Below are 19,312 nucleotides of genomic sequence, written 5' to 3'. Positions count from 1 at the left end.
CTTGGCCAGAGAGGGCGGGATACAAATAAAATATTATTATTATTATTATTATTATTATTATTATTATTTATGTCATGTAAGATTGAGGTCCTACTTGATATGCTAGCTGGTAAGATCTGTTAGGTTCCAGTTGCTGAACACTCTTCCAGTTAACATTTGCTTGGCCCCTTCCATTCTGGCATTCAGTAAGTCCTTAAAATTATTTTTACCACTGCCCTTCCTTAAGATAGTTTTGGTAATCCAATTCAGTATCTCTCACGCACCTACTTCTTGTCTGTATTTACTATGTGCTTTATACCCTGCCTAGGGTTCTGTTTTATTTCTTTCTGGATATTGGTTTGAGAGCTTGGCTCTGAAAAGCAATCAGTGGAGCAAATAAAAATAAAATGGAAATAAAACCTGTGTGGGTCTCTGCCATAAGATGAAATATGGGAAGAGCAGCAGACTCCCTTAAGAACAGGGCTGCAAATTTCTAGTCATTTGCCTGGACATAAACCCTGTTGAACTCAATTGTGGTTTCCTGCTCAAACAGGCAAACGATTGCACTGAAAAATAAGGACATGGTTGCTTATACAACAGCCTTTATTTTAATTTTATATTTCATAAAATTTATACACCACTTGATTGTAAAAAACAACAACCTCAAAGCAGTTTACAAAAAGATAAATCAAGAAAAAACAATACATTAAAACATACAAAAAGTTAAAATTATTAAAACATTAAACTACACCTCAAGCATCTGGGTAGACTTGCCTAAAAATGGATGCTTTCAGCAGGTGCCAAAAAGTGTTCAGTGAAGCGTACAGTGCTGGATTTCAATAGGCAGGGAGTTCCAAAGTGCAGGTGCTGCAAATGCAGAACTGGTATTATGTGGCACCTGCAGCAGTGCCAGTTCTGCCAATCAAAGTGGGCACATGGGGTAAGGTAGTTGATTAACTTTAGGCATAGTGAAGTTAAAATGCCTTTTTACTATTTTCTGCCATGTTGGGATCTGAACCCAACTACAAGTTATTATTTATTTAATTTGTTAGTTGCTTTATTATTGAATTTATTATTTATTGAATTTTATTGAAATTTATTGAATTTCCAGAGGTCTCAGGGCGGCTTTGTCTTGCCTGGGGAACCCAAAGTGATTTAACAAGCAGTTAGTTGTGAAACAGCTTCTGCATCTAGTACTTCCCCCCCCCTTTAGTTACAGAAGAGAACTGACAGCAATAGTAGTATAGGAAGCAAGAAAACCATAAACGGAGGGGGGGGGGAACCTAAACTAAATGATGGCCTTTGCTTCAAATTCAAATATAACGATACACAGGGAGGACCACCGTTTTTGCAACAGGTGGAAGGAATTGGTAAAGGTAAAGGACCCCTGGACGGCTAAGTCCAGTCGAAGGCGACTATGGGGTTATGACGCTCATCTCGTTTCAGGCTGAGGGAGACGGCATTTGTCCACAGACGGCTTTCTGGGTCATGTGGCCAGCAGGACTTCTGGTGCAACAAAACACCCTGAGAGAAACCAGGGTGCACAGAAACACTGTTTACCTTCCCGCCACAGTGGTACATCTATCTACTTGCGCCGGTGTGCTTTTGAACTGCTAGGCTGGCAGAAGCTAGGCAGAAGAACGTCGGGAAGCCCAAGAGGCTCAGTGGCTTGGACCACAGTGCCACCCACATCCCAAAGAAGTGTTCCCTGACCAGGAATCGAACCCATGCTGCAGCGGTGAGAGCGCCGAATCCTAAGCACTAGACCACCAGGGAATTTGTGACAGGCTGGCAGACAGAAGGGAGCGCAGCTGGAAAGCTGCGACAGTTGTTCCCGCGCCTGCTCAGTGCAGCTGGCGCATCGCGAAGCCGCTGTTTCATTGGCTGTCCTCGTCGAGCCCGCCCCTTTTGCCTTTTTTTTTTTTAAAGCCCTGCTCCGTTTCCTTGATTGGTTCGCGCAGGCAGCATGGGGGCGGGCGAAACCCTCCTTTCCTTCCACTCCATTGGCTGCAACTCCGCCCACTCCGTCCTCTCCGTCCCCCCTCCGCAGCCTCCGCCATGTACCGCTCGCTCCGCTCCCTCCAGCGCCTGAGTTGCGCCAGGGGCGCCGCCGTCCACGCGCGCCAGAGGGGCCCGCCGACCTGCAGCCGCCACCCGCAGCCACGGAGGATGGTGAGTGGCGCCCCCCCCCCCGCTGCGCGCGCAATGGAGAGAGAGAGAAAGAGGGAGGGAGGCGCAAGGGCGCCGAGAGGTGACCTTCGCGGGACAGGCGCCTCCTGCGCGGCTGAGGGAAAGAGGCGGCGGAGGATCAGGCCCCTTCTCGCCTCCTCCCGCCTCAGGTTTCTCTCTCTCCACATGTATAAATTTTGAGCTTCCATGGCTTTTATTATTACTGCTTTCGCATTCCTGCCCCTTTTCTCCCGCCCAGGAGCTCCCGGGGGGGGGGCGGGCGGGGCTCCCGGGCATTTAGCCCCCACAAGAACCCTGTGAGGGAGGCCGGGCGGGATTCAAACCCGGGTCCGCGTCCTGGGCGAGGACAACCTTTGACAGCCCCTCCCTCAAATATTCCTCATTTTCACAATCATTCATTTTGGTACAGCTGCTTTTTCAAACGGATCTGTTCAGTGTTGCTGTTTTGGGCCCCGTTGCCGCCCTGTGCGTGTCCCCAATCCAGCGCTGCTCCCCTCCTTAGGATGCCACGCACTCTGAACTGGGAACTGGCCCCTTGGGAAGAGGGAGGCTGGCCTCCAAGGAAAGATGAATACGAAAGCCCGTTGTTTTTAAGGGCCTGCGGTGGCGGCGGCTGTTAACCACCCAAGGTTCACAACATAAAAACACAAAACTACATTACATGGGACAGTGGTACCTCGGGTCACAGACGCTTCAGGTTACAGACTCCGCTAACCCAGAAATAGTACCTCGGGTTAAGAACTTTGCTTCAGGATGAGAACAGAAATCGTGCAGCGGCAGTGGGAGGCCCCATTAAAGTGGTGTTAAGAAGATTTCCAGGTTAAGAACGGACCTCCAGAACGAATGAAGTTCTTAACCAGGGGTACCACTGTATTTGTAACCTTTGTTTCTTAGGGAATGTGAGTGGGATTGGGCTGCATTTGTGGGGGTTTCTTCTGGTCACCTTCAGTGTTAATGGTAATGTTATAATTGCCTCTGAGCAACTTAACTTGAAGTAGGGTGAGCCCCTTAGGTGGTAGAACTAGGAAAAGTTCACTACTGTATATTAATATTCTGGTACGCCATGTAAACTGAAATATTTTATTAAAAACCAATTTAGTAAAGTACAGTTGTATTTATTTAATACTTATATTTTAAGATGAGAATACCATACATGGAATGAATGTTAAGGAAATGAAGCATAGAAAATTTAACATTCTGCTTTTAAGCAGAGCAGTGCATTCCATTTTTTAATAATAATCTAAAGAAGTTAACTACAGCTTTGAAACTGCCCAGTTTGAATGGGGTTGTATCCATTCATCGTGTTAGGAATTAATTTTTGAAGTGATGTATTTCTGAAAATTGATTCCCCCCCCCCCTGCCACACAAGGTTTTCTACACTACATCACTGGGGACTGATAAGGCTAGATTTGGCTTCTTGGCCACTGTTGCTCCAAGCCAACTGTCAAAATGAAATAACCGTTTTCATCAGTTCATCAGCATTTAATTCTTTTTGGCTATTTGTTTAGGCTGTGCATGCATACAGTTGTAGGTGAGCACTTCCTGATAACTGTCCAGCAATAACATGTAACAATAACAATAACAATAACAAATGCAGCGGTTGTTCCAGCGACTGAGTGACAGGTCACACTAGTTCTTGGCGTTTATTGAACATTATTTTCTGAGGGAGAGTTAGAAACTCATTACAGCATAACATTCTGAACTTCTAAGCTAAATAGGCTACTTAAGATGCTATTTTAAAAATCCCTTTACATTAACTTGGTTGTAGGAAATGGAGTCTTTTGAAAGTAATTCTCCAACCTCTGACACAATCACTCTGGACAAGTCTGTGGCTTGTGCCTCTTCCATTCTCTTGATGTCTCTCCTCCACCCCAACACACATTCCCATGACTTAGTAATAGTGTGACATTTTCCCAAGGTTTCTGAAATAACAATATTGCATTTAGAAATGTGCCTTAAAACTGTGTGACTTTATAGCAGTGTTGAAGATATATCACTAAATATATGCTATGACACATTTACTATGGCTTAATATATTGAACATATATGATGAGTATTCTGTCACTACTATTCTGTTTCTTTAAAGCTAAGCTATATATCATAAATGAGCCAGAGATAACTCTTCCTTTGTTTGCAGTAAGAGGTCTGTTTCTCACTATCCGATACTAGTCCAGTATTGATTGATGTTTTTATTGTAGAGCAGTGAGAAAAATTATCATTTCCCAAAAAATAATGATTCAAAATCCTGCTAATTATTATTATTTAATTACAGTGGTACCTCGAGTTAAGTACTTAATTCGTTCCGGATGTCCGTTCTTAACCTGAAACTGTACTTAACCTGAAGCACCACTTTAGCTAATGGGGCCTGCTGCTGCGCTGCCGGAGCACAATTTCTGTTCTCATCCTGAAGCAAAGTTCTTAACCTGAGGTACTATTTCTGGGTTAGCGGAGTCTGTAACCTGAAGCATATGTAACCCGAGGTACCACTGTATTTGAAAGCTAAGCTTACAACAATTGCATTTTCCAATAAACCTTGCTAATCTCATGTAATTTGTGATGCAATCTTTTACGTCACAACAGTTAATATTTAAAAGGCAAAAGTACAAATATGGTTAAGTTGTTTGACCTCTGAACTGTATCTTGGCAAAAAGGCACAATGGAGAAACATGTCTGTTTGGTATTGTTATCTGAGTTTGAGAACAGCAAATTGTAAGAACTTCATAGTAAAATCTGTGGCTGAGAGGTAAAACAATTCTACAAACCTATATGCATGATCAGTTGTTCCTGTGAAAGTGTGTACTACTTGAGATAACCTGATCAGAATGGTCCATCCCAAAGACTGGTGGATCCAGCTGAATTTTGGACATCTCTATGGAATTTCTCTTCTTGTCATGCTTTCGACTTGTTCAACCTGAGAAATGTGGACAGGATTTCTGGGTATGTGTTGTTGATCACATGCTTTGCTTGAGCTTTCCTATCCTGCCTAACTAAAATGACTAGAGTGGAGCAGGATGTCTAGGCAGCGGAAATGATGCAAACCTTATTAAGTAACACAGATCCCCGGGAAGAGAGATTGAGTTGTAGCTCTGTGTAGGGAATAGTGCTCTCCTAACAGCTCTCTGTTCATGTTTTGTTTGTGGTCAAGGACAGTTTTTAACTCTTTCATTTGTATAGTTGTAAATTTTCAGAATATATTTTGTATAGCCAGCCAGCCAGCTATATCTGTATCTTACTGTATTTGATTTCTTTGCTATGGTTTGTGGCTGACGCAAATAAAGATTTTATCTATCTCTCTGCACACTTAACAAAGTACATTTCTCAGGAATCAGAATTATTTGGGGGAAAGCCATGAAGGTTTAAAGTGATACGATACTGCTTTAAATATATAGAGCAGATGTGGCCTGCATATCATTAAATTTAAAAATATATATTTCTGAAGACTGAAAGAAAAATGTGCCCCACTTTCAAGGCTGACTCCTGTACATAAGATTCTGTTACTGCTCAATTATTGTTCAAGCAGAATCACATTACTAGACATATTTTTTGGCAGAAATAAAATGTTCTAATGGTGAACTCTTCCATTACCTGGCTAGGATCCATAGAATTGTTTATGCGAGGCCCTTGCTCTTCTGTCCTAGGATAATTGCTGACTCCCCACCCCCTTTGAACCCATGATATAATCACCAACTACTTCTGAACCTCCCATCAGTTTCAAAATCAGATTCCCATGCAGCTGGAGAGGGCGATTTTGGACTTTACATCTAAGTACTTCCCTACTGGGCTCAGGGAACTAGTTTGATTACAGTACTCCGGCTCCTAGCAGCAGAAGTTTTCTTTTTGGTTCTGCTTCTGCCCATTGATCCACAGAATTTGAACCATGGTGTGTATTATGACCCTGGTACCTTTTCTGATAAGATACTTTTAAAAACAGTAACTTTCTGGCATTCTGTGCTAACATTTAAGTGTTTCTATTGTGTATATATAATTTACTAGGAGAGCGGTCTCTTCATTTTAACTCTTGATTTTTTTCCCTTCCTCAGGCCAGTCAGGACTCATTTAGAATAGAATATGATACCTTTGGTGAACTCAAAGTTCCAAATGACAAGTATTACGGTGCACAGACTGTGAGATCCACAATGAATTTTAAGATTGGTGGAGCAACAGAACGGATGCCAGTGAGTAATTCAAAGTTGAATTTATTCTCTACAACAGGCGTGGGAGAGTCTCTGGCATGGGTCCCAACTTGGCTGGTGAGGCCATTTCCCCCTAACAATTCTCTCCTGCCCCACACCTAACATTATATGTGACATCAGGAGTGGGGCAGGTAGAAATGCCACTGTCAAGGTACAATTAGGTGCCTTAAAGTGCTTCCAATTGTTGCTTGGCAAAGGAGACTTGCTGTCAGTGCCGACCAGCCGATTGGCCCTTTCAGGAAGCTGGTTGCTACTGGCTACACTATGAAGTTCACCACTGAGAACTTCATAGCATGCCTGATCGCTGTGGGCTTCCTGTAAGAAGAGAAGAAGATGAGTTTGGATTTGATGTCCTGCTTTATCACTACCCTAAGGAGTCTCAAAGCGGCTAACAATCTCCTTTCCCTTCCTCCCCCACAACAAACTGTGAGGTGAGGTTGAGAGACTTCAGAGAAGTGTGACTAGCCCAAGGTCACCCAGCAGCTGCATGTGGAGGAGCAGGGATGCGAACCCGGTTCACCAGATTATGAGTCTACCGCTTTTAACCACTGCACCACACTGGCTCTCCACACTGTAAGCACTCAACAGGTTATCAGTGTTCTCAGGAAGCTCACTGAGATCTGCACTTGCATTGCTAATGTAAGCACAAGGGGAAGCACCTGACATCATTATGATATCAGATGATTGGCAGGTGGTATACCCTGGCCAGCTGTCATAATCATCTGTGAGCTGTCAATCCTGTTTCTTGCCAGTGCTCTAAAAGCAAGGTTGCTGTCTCGTGCAGATATATCACTTAGAACTGAAAGAGGTTGATTTTTGACAAAAATCTACTATTTTGAAAGTTGAGACTGATGGGGGAATGTGTTGCCCTAGTATGTTTTCTTACTGGTTAATATTGTCTTTGATTTACATATAACTGCAACAATTTTTGGTCCTATCAATAAGAGTACAATGTGGGAAATGATAAGAATGCCTGGCTGTATCAATTGGGCTTGTTTAGAAGGAAATAATGCAATTAAAATGGCTTCCGCTATTTTACGTGCATGTACAATATCACCATTCTTATTTTTTAAAATATTAGGTCCAAGTAATAAGAGCTTTTGGTATCCTAAAGCGAGCAGCTGCTGAAGTAAATCAGGATTATGGCCTGGAGCCAAAGATTGCCAATGCCATTGTGAAGGCAGCAGATGAGGTAATATTTTAATATAAAAGCTCTGCATAATGGGTTTTTTTTAAGAAATATTTATTGAAGTTTTACACAAAACATAAGTTTACAGAATAAAGTTTACAGAAATCATAAGTTTACAGAATAAAGAAAATTAAAACAAAAATTAGCAAACTAAAAAACATACATAGAAAAGGGATATAAGAAAAAACTAATAACTAGAAAGAAAGAAAAATAAATAAAAAATAAATCCATTTTTCGATATCTTTAAACTCATTTCCTTATTTCCTTGACCTCCTCACACCTCCCCTTTTTGTATTCCCATTTAAACAATCAAATCAGCAAATCCTTACCCTCTTTCGTTTATCTTAACTCTATATCTTAACATATTATAACTCTATATTTTCATCCATTATCAATTCATTTTTTCATATTCTCATTAACTTTGTTGCTAATGTCACTTATTTTCAATCCAACATCATTTTTAACATTCATTAATTTTACAGTGTTTCTGCAAATAGTCTTTAAATTTCTTCCAATCTTCTTCCACCGACTCTTCTCCCTGGTCTCGGATTCTGCCGGTCATTTCTGCCAGTTCCATGTAGTCCATCACCTTCATCTGCCATTCTTCCAGGGTGGGTAGATCCTGTGTCTTCCAATACTTTGCGATCAGTATTCTTGCTGCTGTTGTTGCGTACATAAAGAAAGTTCTATCCTTCTTTGACACCAATTGGCCGACTATGCCCAAGAGAAAGGCCTCTGGTTTCTTCAGGAAGGTATATTTAGATACCTTTTTCATTTCATTATAGATCATCTCCCAGAAAGCCTTAATCTTTGGGCACGTCCACCAAAGGTGAAAGAATGTACCTTCATTTTCTTTACATTTCCAACATTTATTATCGGGCAAATGGTAGATTTTTGCAAGCTTGACTGGTGTCATGTACCACCTGTAAATCATTTTCATAATATTCTCTCTTAAGGCATTACATGCCGTAAATTTCATACCTGTGGTCCACAACTGTTCCCAGTCAGCAAACATAATGTTATGTCCAAGATCCTGTGCCCATTTAATCATAGCTGATTTAACCGTCTCGTCCTGAATGTTCCATTTTAACAGCAAGTTATACATTCTTGAAAGTATCTTAGTTTTGGGATCTAACAATTCTGTTTCCAACTTTGATTTTTCCACCTGGAAGCCAATTTTTTTGTCCAGATTATAAGCCTCTCTTATTTGATAATAGTGAAGCCAATCTCGCACTTTATCTTTTAATTTCTCAAAACTCTGCAGTTTCAATTTGTCTCCTTCTTGCTCCAAAATTTCCCAATATTTCGGCCACTTGGCCTCCATATTGAGCTTTTTCTGAGCCTTTGCTTCCATCGGCGACAACCACCTTGGGGTTTTGTTCTCAAATAAGTCTTTGTACCTTGTCCAGACATTAAACAATGCTTTCCTAACAATATGGTTTTTAAATACTTTGTGTGCTTTAACCTTGTCGAACCATAAATATGCATGCCACCCAAAAACATTATTAAAACCTTCCAAATCCAAAATGTCTGTGTTCTCAAGAAGCAGCCATTCTTTCAACCAGCAGAATGCTGCTGATTCATAATAAAGTTTTAGGTCTGGCAGGGCAAATCCACCTCTTTCCTTTGCATCAGTTAGTATTTTAAATTTTATTCTGGGCTTCTTGCCCTGCCAGACAAATCTAGAAATGTCTCTCTGCCACTTCTTGAAACAGTCCATTTTGTCCAAAATTTGTAGTGATTGAAACAAAAATAACATCCTTGGCAAAACATTCATCTTTATAACAGCAATTCACCCCAACAAGGAAAGCTTCAAATTTGACCATATTTCTAGGTGTCAGGCCTGGTCGTTGTCCTCTTCAGATCACCACACAAATGCTTCTTGTTCTTTTATAAAACTTTTTATTGCGTATTAACAAAACATTCTTATAAACGGTTCTTAAATATTATTCCTCAGAGTCACTTCTTTCAGATACCTTCTGAGCTCTGCTTCTCCATGACCAGCCACTCTCAAAATGGCGAAGGCACCCTTCCCTTCGCTTTCCCGCTCTTTTTTCTAACCTCCTGGCTAGAGCTGGCTTGTATCTCCCCTCCTCCGAATCTGAGCTAGAACTGAACCCTTTCCTGGGAACAGCCGGTCCCTCCCTGTTGTTCCTCCTGTTCTCTTCTATTAGATTCACTGCTCCCCTCCCCCCCTTGGGGAATGTTTTCTCCCTCTGGGAAACTGGAAACTTCTAACTCTTCCCTGACACTAGGTCCTTTTTCACTTCTGACCAACATTTTTCATAGTTGTCTTTAAATAAATTCCCATTTTTAGCTGTCAAGTTAATCCCCAGGTATTTCACTTTCTTTTTTTTTTTTTTAAATATATTTTATTAATTTTTCATACATTCATATCACGTTAGCAATTTACAATAAATTTTCGATTTTTAGACTTCCTTCAGCTTCTCTGCCAATCGTTCGAATTCTAATTTTTTAATACACATTTCCCAATTTTTATATTACCTTTACGCTTACCCCCCTCTTATATTTTGCTTTTTTGCAATATTTCTTATTCTATTACAGAGCTTCTTTAAATGCCACTAACGTTATTTCGTTATCACTTATGCATTGCCAATAGTCTACTAATTTTTTCCAGTCCTCGATAAACCTTTGATCTCGTTGATATCTGATCTTCCCAGTCAGTTTATCAAGTTCTGCATAGTCCATCAGCTTCCTTCTCCATTCCTCCAACGTTGGTATTTGTTCTTGTTTCCAATTCTGGGCCAATAGTATTCTTGCCGCTGTCACTGCATATTGGAAAATTTTGTGATCCTTTCTATTTATTTCATTACCAATTATTCCTAAGAGAAAAGCCTCTGGTTTCTTAACAAATGTATATTTCAGCATTTTTTTCAACTCGTTATATATCAATTCCCAGAAGCTTTTCACTTTCTTACATTCCCACCACATATGAAAAAATGTACCATCTTTTTCTTTACATTTCCAACACATCTTACATGTTTTGTACATTTTTGCTAGTTTTACTGGTGTGATATACCATCTATATATCATTTTCATAACATTTTGCTTTAATGCAGTGCACGCAGTAAATTTGATACTTTCATTCCATAGTTTTATCCAATCATCGAATTGTATGTTATGTCCAATATCTCTGGCCCATTTTATCATGACTGATTTAACTTCTTCATCCTTTGTGTGCCATTCCAGCAATATTTTGTACATTTTGGATAAATTTTTGTATTCGTTATTTATTATTTCTATTTGAAATTTAGAATCCTTCTCTGCGTATCGATATTCTTTAAGATCTTTCTTAAACATTTCATTTGTTTGAAAATAGTGTAGCCAATCATACACAAATTCTTTCACTTCTTCATAGGGTTTCATTTTCCATTTCCCCCCTTCTTTAATGATCAAATTTCCATATGTAATCCAATTCTTTCTCATATTAATTTTTTTAACCGTCATAACCTCTAATGGCGACAACCAGTGTGGAGTTTTTGTTTCGAGTAGGTTTTTATACCTCTCCCATATTTCTATTAACGGTCCTCTGAAAATGTGGTTTCCAAAACCTCTATGGATTTTCTTCTTTCCAGCCCATAGATATGCGTGCCATCCAAATCTATTATCAAATCCTTCTAAATCCAACAATTCCGTATTTTCTAATTTTATCCATTCCTTTAACCAACAGAGACCTGAGGCTTCATAGTACAATTTCAAGTCTGGCAAGGCGAAGCCTCCTCTTTCTTTTGCATCAGTCAGTAACTTAAATTGAATTCTTGGCTTCTTTCCTTGCCAGATATACCTTGAAATTACTCTTTGCCATTCCTTAAATACCCCAGTCCCCTTAATTATAGGAATTGTTTGGTATAGAAACAATAGTTTTGGTAGCACGCTCATCTTTATCGTTGAAATCCTTCCCCAAAATGATAATTTCATTCGTCCCCACATATCCAGATCTTTCTTTATCCCATTCCACACTGGTATATAGTTATTCTGATATAAATCTATATTCTTGGGGGTTATCCAAATACCTAAATATTTCACCTTTTTCACCACTTCTATGCCTGCTTGCTGCTGTATATTTTCAATCTTATCTGAGTCCATATTCTTGACAATTATTTTAGTCTTTTTCTTATTCAGTATAAATCCTGCCACTTGACCAAATCTCTCCACCTCCGTAAGTATGTTTTTCATACTTTCTAAGGGATCTTCTACTGTTATAACCAGATCGTCGGCAAAGGCTTTCACTTTATATTCATTCCGGCCTACTTCAACCCCTTTTATTGCCTCGTTTTCCCTTAATGATTTTAGAAAGACCTCCAGTACCATGATGAATAACAATGGTGAAAGGTATTTCACTTTCTTAACCAATGTTAAACCTGTCTCATTCTGAAACCTCTCTTTCTCAATTGGTGTTAAATTTTTCTCAAGAACTTTAGTTTTTGACTTGTTCAACTTAAATCCTGCCACCTGGCCAAATTCTTGAATCATTTCTAGTACTCTTTTGGTACTAGATTCTGGCTCCTGTAATGTCAGTACTAAATCATCTGCAAAAGCTTTCAGTTTGTATTGTTTAGCTCCGACCTTTATACCTTTGATCAGACGGTCCCTTCTGATCATATTTAGTAAAACCTCCAGGACCGAAATAAAGAGTAATGGGGAGATTGGGCAGCCTTGTCGTGTCCCTTTCTCTATCTTAAATTCCTCTGTCACCACATTGTTAACTATTAATTTGGCCTTTTGTTCTGAGTAAATTGCACTTATACCATTTTCAAACCCTTGACCAACCCCCATCCCCTGAAGATTTTTCTTCATGAAACTCCAAGAAATATTATCAAAGGCTTTCTCCGCATCCACAAAAATTAAAACTGCTTTAGTATAAATGTCCACTTGCAGCTTCTCCAAAATGTTAATTATATTCCTCGTATTATCAGACAAGTGTCTGCCTGGGAGAAAGCCGGCCTGGTCCTTGTGAATCTCTTCCATCAATACTTTTTCAGTATTTAATATAAAAGCTCTGCATAATTGAACCAGGATGTACTGAATTCTTTGCAGATATTTTCTTGTCTACTCAAAATGATAATGCCTTCATCAGCCTGGGATGCAAATAATGTTCCCATGGTCCTTTTGCATTGGTCAGAATGTTTGGTGCTGCCCAATGTCAGTTGCATGATACTTGTCACAGACACTATGCAGAGTGGCAAAGAGTGAGGCAGGCTCCTTGAAACAGCTTCGTAACTAGTTAAAAAACTCTTGTCAGGCTCCTTCCAGTATCATTGTTTCGTGTAAACATTCTTTGTGGTAGTGTTTAAATATTTTTTTGACTAGTACTTTGCTTATGCTAAAATTAGTCTAAAACAGTTAACACAGCAGAAAAACCTATCTAGATTGGATCCTTCTTCTCATCCTGCTGTATTTAAGATATTTTGCAGAGGTATGTGATGATATAAGGTTTGCATGACTCCTTTGAGAAAGAAGCATGTAGTGTGGTGTAAACACACCTCATCACAGAAACTGAATGTTTTAAGTGTACAATATGGATTTTAAACCTAGAGCTTTAAAGGTTATTTAGTGTCTGTTCAATGTTATCTCATTTAGTAGTTCAGTGGTGTTTTATATAAATTGATGGCACTGTGAAACAATGTGTAACAATGATAAATGTGTTTTTGTAGGTATCTGAAGGTAAATTGAACGATCATTTCCCTCTAGTGGTGTGGCAAACTGGATCTGGAACACAGACGAACATGAATGTTAATGAAGTCATCAGTAATAGAGCCATTGAGATACTGGGAGGTAAACTGGGGAGCAAGGACCCAGTGCATCCGAACGACCATGTTAATAAAAGCCAGGTCACTATGTGCTCCTTCCAAATATTCTTGCTGTGTGTTTACATTACATATTATCTACTAAAAGGTCAAAATATTTATTTATCAAATGGGCTTTGTTTGCTTAGGTGCAAGGTGTTTCAAAGGGGGGAAATACCACTTCAATTGTTGGCATGCTGCCAACTACCAAAACATTCTTAAACAAAAATAAACTATGAAATGTGGCATCTGATCTTTAAAACTTATCAGATTATTATTTGCTTGGGATGCTGAATTGCTCTTTGTGTTGCTGCGTATAAACAGTGATAAGGGAATCACTAATTGATTGCTACACCCGAATGTCACATACCGTGTGTATATAAAATCATCCCCTTTTTACCTATATGGAATTTCTTTCCATTAATTAACCTATACTGTGTTAAGCTTGGGACTCTTACGTTTTGTGTTCCTGATTTTGCTACTGGTTGTGGCATCATAAATAGGAGGAAGTGTCCTTTTTACATGCTTTCGAGTGTTTTCCTACATTGAGCAGTCTAGGAACAGATAAATAGTAAAAGAGATGTTCAGATAACAAGCATCATGTGTTTGCATTTTCTCAGAGTTCAAATGACACGTTTCCAACAGCAATGCACATTGCTGCTGCACAAGAAGTTCATGAAGTGCTGTTGCCGGGGCTGCAGAAGCTTCAGGATGCCCTTGATGCCAAGTCAAAAGAATTTTCCAAAATTATTAAAATTGGGCGTACTCATACACAGGATGCAGTTCCCCTTACCCTTGGGCAGGTAAAAAAACATTTTGACAGTTTAATATTGTATGAAAGTTCTATTTTTCTCTTGGAAGGAGTGGGGGGAACTCATTGCAAACATTAACTTTGTTTCCAGTCAAAAGGCATATCTTTGACTAGTGATAAGTGGCTCATTTATGTTAAATTCTCACATGGAATGAGAATAATCTGGACAATAATATAATCTTGTTTGGCTATCCCTCTTTTTTTTCTCCTTTGAAGGAATTCAGTGCTTACGTGCAACAAGTCAAATATGGAATCACTAGGATCAAATCAGCCATGCCAAGGGTCTATGAGCTGGCAGCTGGTGGCACTGCTGTTGGCACAGGACTGAATACAAGAATTGGTTTTGCTGAGAAGGTGGCTGCTAAGGTGGCTGCACTTACAAGTAAGGGAGGACATGAAGGAAACTTCTGATAGCCTCTTAGAGAATTGAAATATAATTGTCAGAGGAAACAACAAAACAAAAGAAATGGGACAGTAATTGCCTTTTCTAGAAAGAAAATATCCTGCTATATTCTGTAGGCCCTTCTCTCCATGTTTCATCTACCTAAGCTTATTTGTACATTGGAGTTCTGCTGTACCAAAGGCAGCTGATGACTAGATTTATCAGCCTGCTATTTCCTGCATCAACAAGGTTATGAACAGATAAAGCTTGAACTATATTCTTCAAATCCAAAAGATTTTTAACTGCTGGGGAGGGCATAGGAGCATTGGGATCTTGAAGCACTGGAGGGTAATGGTCTAATTGTAGCAATACCTTCTTAACACCCTGGTTTCCAGCATTAGATTTAATCTAGGTAATTAGATATTTTGTATTTAATAAACTGTTTTCTTTTGCCCATTAATTTTTAGCCTGGGAGCCCTTGGAGATAAGAGTACCTAACTTTGTTTATAGATATCTGCCCAGAGCTGATATTAACGTGAATGGTCGATATAAAACGTTTTTGTTTTTTAAGAGTACTTGAGCTATCAGTATGTGCATCAAATGCAAGAGTCGATGGATGGGATGCTCATGTATATATATATATATATATATATATAATTCTTTCATTAGACTTGCCCTTCATTACTGCTCCAAACAAATTTGAAGCCCTTGCTGCTCATGATGCCCTGGTTGAACTGAGTGGGGCAATGAATACCGTGGCTTGCAGCCTGATGAAGATAGCTAATGACATCCGTTTCCTGGGTTCTGGACCTCGATCTGGTTTGGGGGAGCTAATCTTGCCTGAAAATGAACCTGGAAGCAGTATTATGCCAGGTACAATGTGGTTTTTGTTAATTTTGTGTTAATAAGTAATGAGCTAGCATCTTTGACCATACATTTTAACGTACAACTTTACATATTTTTCAGTTTTTGCCTTCAAATATATATGTAAGCAGTACTGTTTTTTGCTGCCAATGTATGTGTCAGGGATGATATGTGGGTGGTAGCCGAGCTAACAACCTGGGACTCCAGCCAGCTTTTACAAGAGTTATTAAGTCCAAAAACTATGTACAGTCCAGAGCTCTTAAAAGCATGTCTTCCTCAGTCGCTATCAGATGCCGGAAGTGGCTCTTGTCTTTTCCGTTTCCAGCATAGAAACTTCCTGAACCCCCCACTTTTCCTCCTCTCCCTACATAAAAATCCAAGCTTTGGAGGCTGTTCCTTTCTCTCTGTTTCAGTGTTTCCTGACAGCTCCTCCTCCTCCTCTTCTCTCTTGGAGGAAGTGCAACTGCTCATTAAAGGAGGCGGCTCCCTGTACATTCCAATCTCTTCCCCCTTCTCAGCCAACAGATCCCTGACAGTATGGAAACAGGGTGGAGCAGTCTGTACTGACACAAAAAATTATATAGAACTTTTGCTCTTGAATATCAAGATCATTTGGAAAAACTGTGGCAACAGATTATTCATGAGTAGTAGATGATATTATTGTGTCTTCAATAATTCTGGCAGATGTTCCAACATTTAGAACCATATCAGGTTTGTATTTTTGCACAATTTATTCTAGTTGCAGACTGCTAACATAACTTGCATGTTGCATAAATTTCTTGTATTTTTAGTGAATTCAAGTGAGGACTGATATACATTTGGCAGACACACAGTACTTTATCTTACGGTAATTGTTTTTCTCAAATTATTGCTGTAATTAGATCTGCCTTTGAAACCATGCCATTTGGAGCTATTTGCTTTCAGTAGAATCTTCTATGTTCTATCATCTACATAAATGTGCCCCAGGTTCTGTATGATCACATCCAGAGTTGGGGTTTTTTTGGGTACTATTTCTTTTAAATAATACTTTAGTAGCTCATTTGTAAGAGTTCCCTTTAAGAGAAGAAATGAATGGTTTTTTTAAAAGTTGGAGAGATACTAATTTGAGGTCTTTTTCTTCTCTTCTCTCCCCCCCCCCCGCTTTTTACAGGAAAAGTGAATCCTACTCAGTGTGAGGCCATAACCATGGTGGCAGCTCAGGTGATGGGGAATCATGTTGCTGTTACAGTAGGAGGCAGCTGTGGCCACTTTGAGCTGAACGTCTTTAAACCCATGATTGTACGTTTGAAGTTCTAATTACATGATATTTTAGTGCATGGTTAGAGGGGCTTCGTAATTGTAATGAGTGGATAATTGAGTTTTGCTGGAGTCGCATCTTATGCACAAGCTCATTTTAATTTTGGGCCCTAGCATTGCATTACAGGAATGGCTAGCCTGAAAGCCTTATCTTACCATTTAAAAGAAATGTTTGGCTACTTCCATAGGATCCCCATGCCTGCATTGTTGACTTCCTCCCCTCCCAATCTTCCTTGGTTCTAGTGTGTGGATGGGTGGAAATGACCGCAGGCTATATGGATGTGGAAAGGGGGGTCTTTCTTGTTGAACAAGTCTTAGATCTAGTGAATTCAAGGCCTCCCCTGCCACATCCCCACAACTTCCCACGTTGAACGTAATGCCAGCTACTGCCAGAGGAAAGCCCTATTGGCACATGCTCACTGAGCTTTCCACAGGCGGGGATTTCTGCAGTAATGGCTGTGCTATGGGAGGGACACTTCCATGCAATCCTAACCCCTTTCAACTCTGTGGATCTGGGAGCTAGGGTTGTTCCAAAAAACTTACGGACGTAAAAATTTTAAACTTGGTTATTATTTTGTCAAGCTGTAATTCTGGAGTCCTTGTCAAAAAAAACACAAACCAGTTGCTTTACTATAGGCTTCTTAAAATATCAGCTACTGAGATTCCATATCCAGTTGTGTCTTGACTTTTATTGAACAGAAAGTGAAAATGTTGTATAGCAGCTAGTCTTCTAAACCAGTGATTTTTAATTGTATTTTAATATTTCATTTAGATTAAAAATGTGCTACACTCTGCACGACTCTTAGGAGATGCCTCTGTTTCTTTCACTGACAACTGCGTGATTGGAATACAAGCCAACACAGAGAGGATCAACAAACTAATGAGTGAGTCGCTCATGCTGGTGACTGCCCTTAATCCCCACATAGGTAAGTGTCTAACACATGCCAGTCTTGACTCATGTGAACTGCTTAAAATGAATCTAGTTACCTGCTTGAGCAGATTTCCAGAGACCTGGAATGCTGGCCTTGGTACGTCTGTAAGGGAAGGAGGGTAGGTTATGGTCCAGAGGGAAATGTAAAGACTACACATAGAAATGTAATAAAAGGGGGAAGAGCATTAATTGTGCCAAGCTTCCCAGAGCTTTAGTTAACACAACTGTTTCACTATTTGAATTCTAATCTAACACCCAGATACTGATTGCAAAAAAGGAGAGGAACATAACAGTGTGCTGGCCTGGAACATGAGAAGCTGCCATATAGCTAGTCAGACCTTCAGTCCATCTAGTTCAGTAATGGGCTACCCTGACTGGCAGTGGCTGACTGAACCTGCATGAAGCTGATGCTCCACTGCTGAGCTATGACAGCTATTCTTGCTTAGAAGTAGCTGCAACATTAATATACAGTACTTTGTAATTGGTGTGATGTTGACTGCTCAGAGACAATCTTTGGAGTTGAGGCCCAAATGAGTGTATTGATAGATAAAGGGCTGTCACTGAAATAGCAACGCTGTCTCAGGCTCTCTCCTCTTCCACTAGGGATTCAGTGTGCAGTGTAGATGTTATGCTACAGGTTTCATTGTCTGCATTTTCATGAGCAGCATCCACATGCTCCCAAGGACACATAGTACAGTGGTACCTCTGGATACGAACGCTTCTGGTTGTGCACGCGTCAGGTTATGAGCTGCACTAACCCAGAAGTAGTTGCTCCCAGATGCAAACTTTGCCCCGGGATGCAAGTGGAAATCGCATGCTGGAGGCGCACGTGCAGCAGGAGGCACGCTTTCGCTAATGGCGCCTCATGTTAAGAACAGTTTCAGGATAAGAACGGACCTCCAGAACAAATTAAGTTCGTAACCAGAGGTACCACTGTAGTAGCAGTTACTGTTAAGTTTAGAAAGCAGGTAACTTCATCGTTTGGTTTCTCATTGACCTAAAAATTATCTCATGACTTTTCCTTTTACATTATGTGTGTAAAGACTGTTCATTAAACATAATAAATGGAACTGACTGACTGACTTTTACATTAGGCTATGACAAGGCGGCAAAGATTGCCAAAACGGCACATAAAGAAGGGTCAACACTAAAAGAAACTGCTATCAAGCTCGGATTTCTAACATCAGAACAATTTGATCAGTGGGTAAAGCCAGAAGATATGTTGGGTCCTAAGTAACTGTGACAAATGTAGTAGAAACAGAAAATAAATAAATTGTATAAAGTAAACAATTTTATCATCTGTTTCTGTTATGAAACCAGTTGCATTTTGTCTCTGAAGTGGTGGGGCCTTCTATGGTAGGTATATAACTTTGTATGTACTTCAAATATCCTGGTGAAAATGCATCTTGTTTACAGACAGCAGTGTTTTTAAAACGGTCCCTCAAATTATTGCGAAGCTGAATTTATAGGGCTGTTTGTATTCATAAAATCAATAACATATTAAAGTCAACATGTCTTTACTAAAAATATACACATTCATAAGCACCAGCACACAGCGGCAGTTAAGCACAGTGGAGGTTAAAACAGACACTCCTTAAAAAGCTGAATGATGTCCCTTACCCTTAGACAGGCACCAACACTGTATAGCTTTGCTTTATCCTGAAACAAGT

General features: G+C 39.9%; 1 protein-coding gene across 1 annotated transcript; it reads left to right on the top strand.

Annotated features, from left to right (window-relative positions):
• The first annotated feature begins 2,007 nt into the window (after positions 1-2,007).
• On the top strand, positions 2,008-18,932 carry FH (fumarate hydratase). The gene is made up of 10 exons (XM_053362375.1): positions 2,008-2,151; positions 6,210-6,344; positions 7,444-7,554; positions 13,227-13,403; positions 13,979-14,161; positions 14,386-14,551; positions 15,221-15,424; positions 16,566-16,693; positions 17,484-17,637; positions 18,737-18,932. Exons 1-10 carry the CDS (start codon positions 2,038-2,040, stop codon positions 18,877-18,879), a joined length of 1,515 nt encoding a protein of 504 aa, XP_053218350.1. The 5' UTR covers positions 2,008-2,037; the 3' UTR covers positions 18,880-18,932.
• The last annotated feature ends 380 nt before the right edge of the window (positions 18,933-19,312 follow it).

This window comes from Podarcis raffonei, chromosome 13 (assembly GCF_027172205.1).
Source record: "Podarcis raffonei isolate rPodRaf1 chromosome 13, rPodRaf1.pri, whole genome shotgun sequence".
Taxonomy (NCBI): domain Eukaryota; kingdom Metazoa; phylum Chordata; class Lepidosauria; order Squamata; family Lacertidae; genus Podarcis; species Podarcis raffonei.
This window is presented reverse-complemented; position numbering and strand designations above follow the sequence as displayed.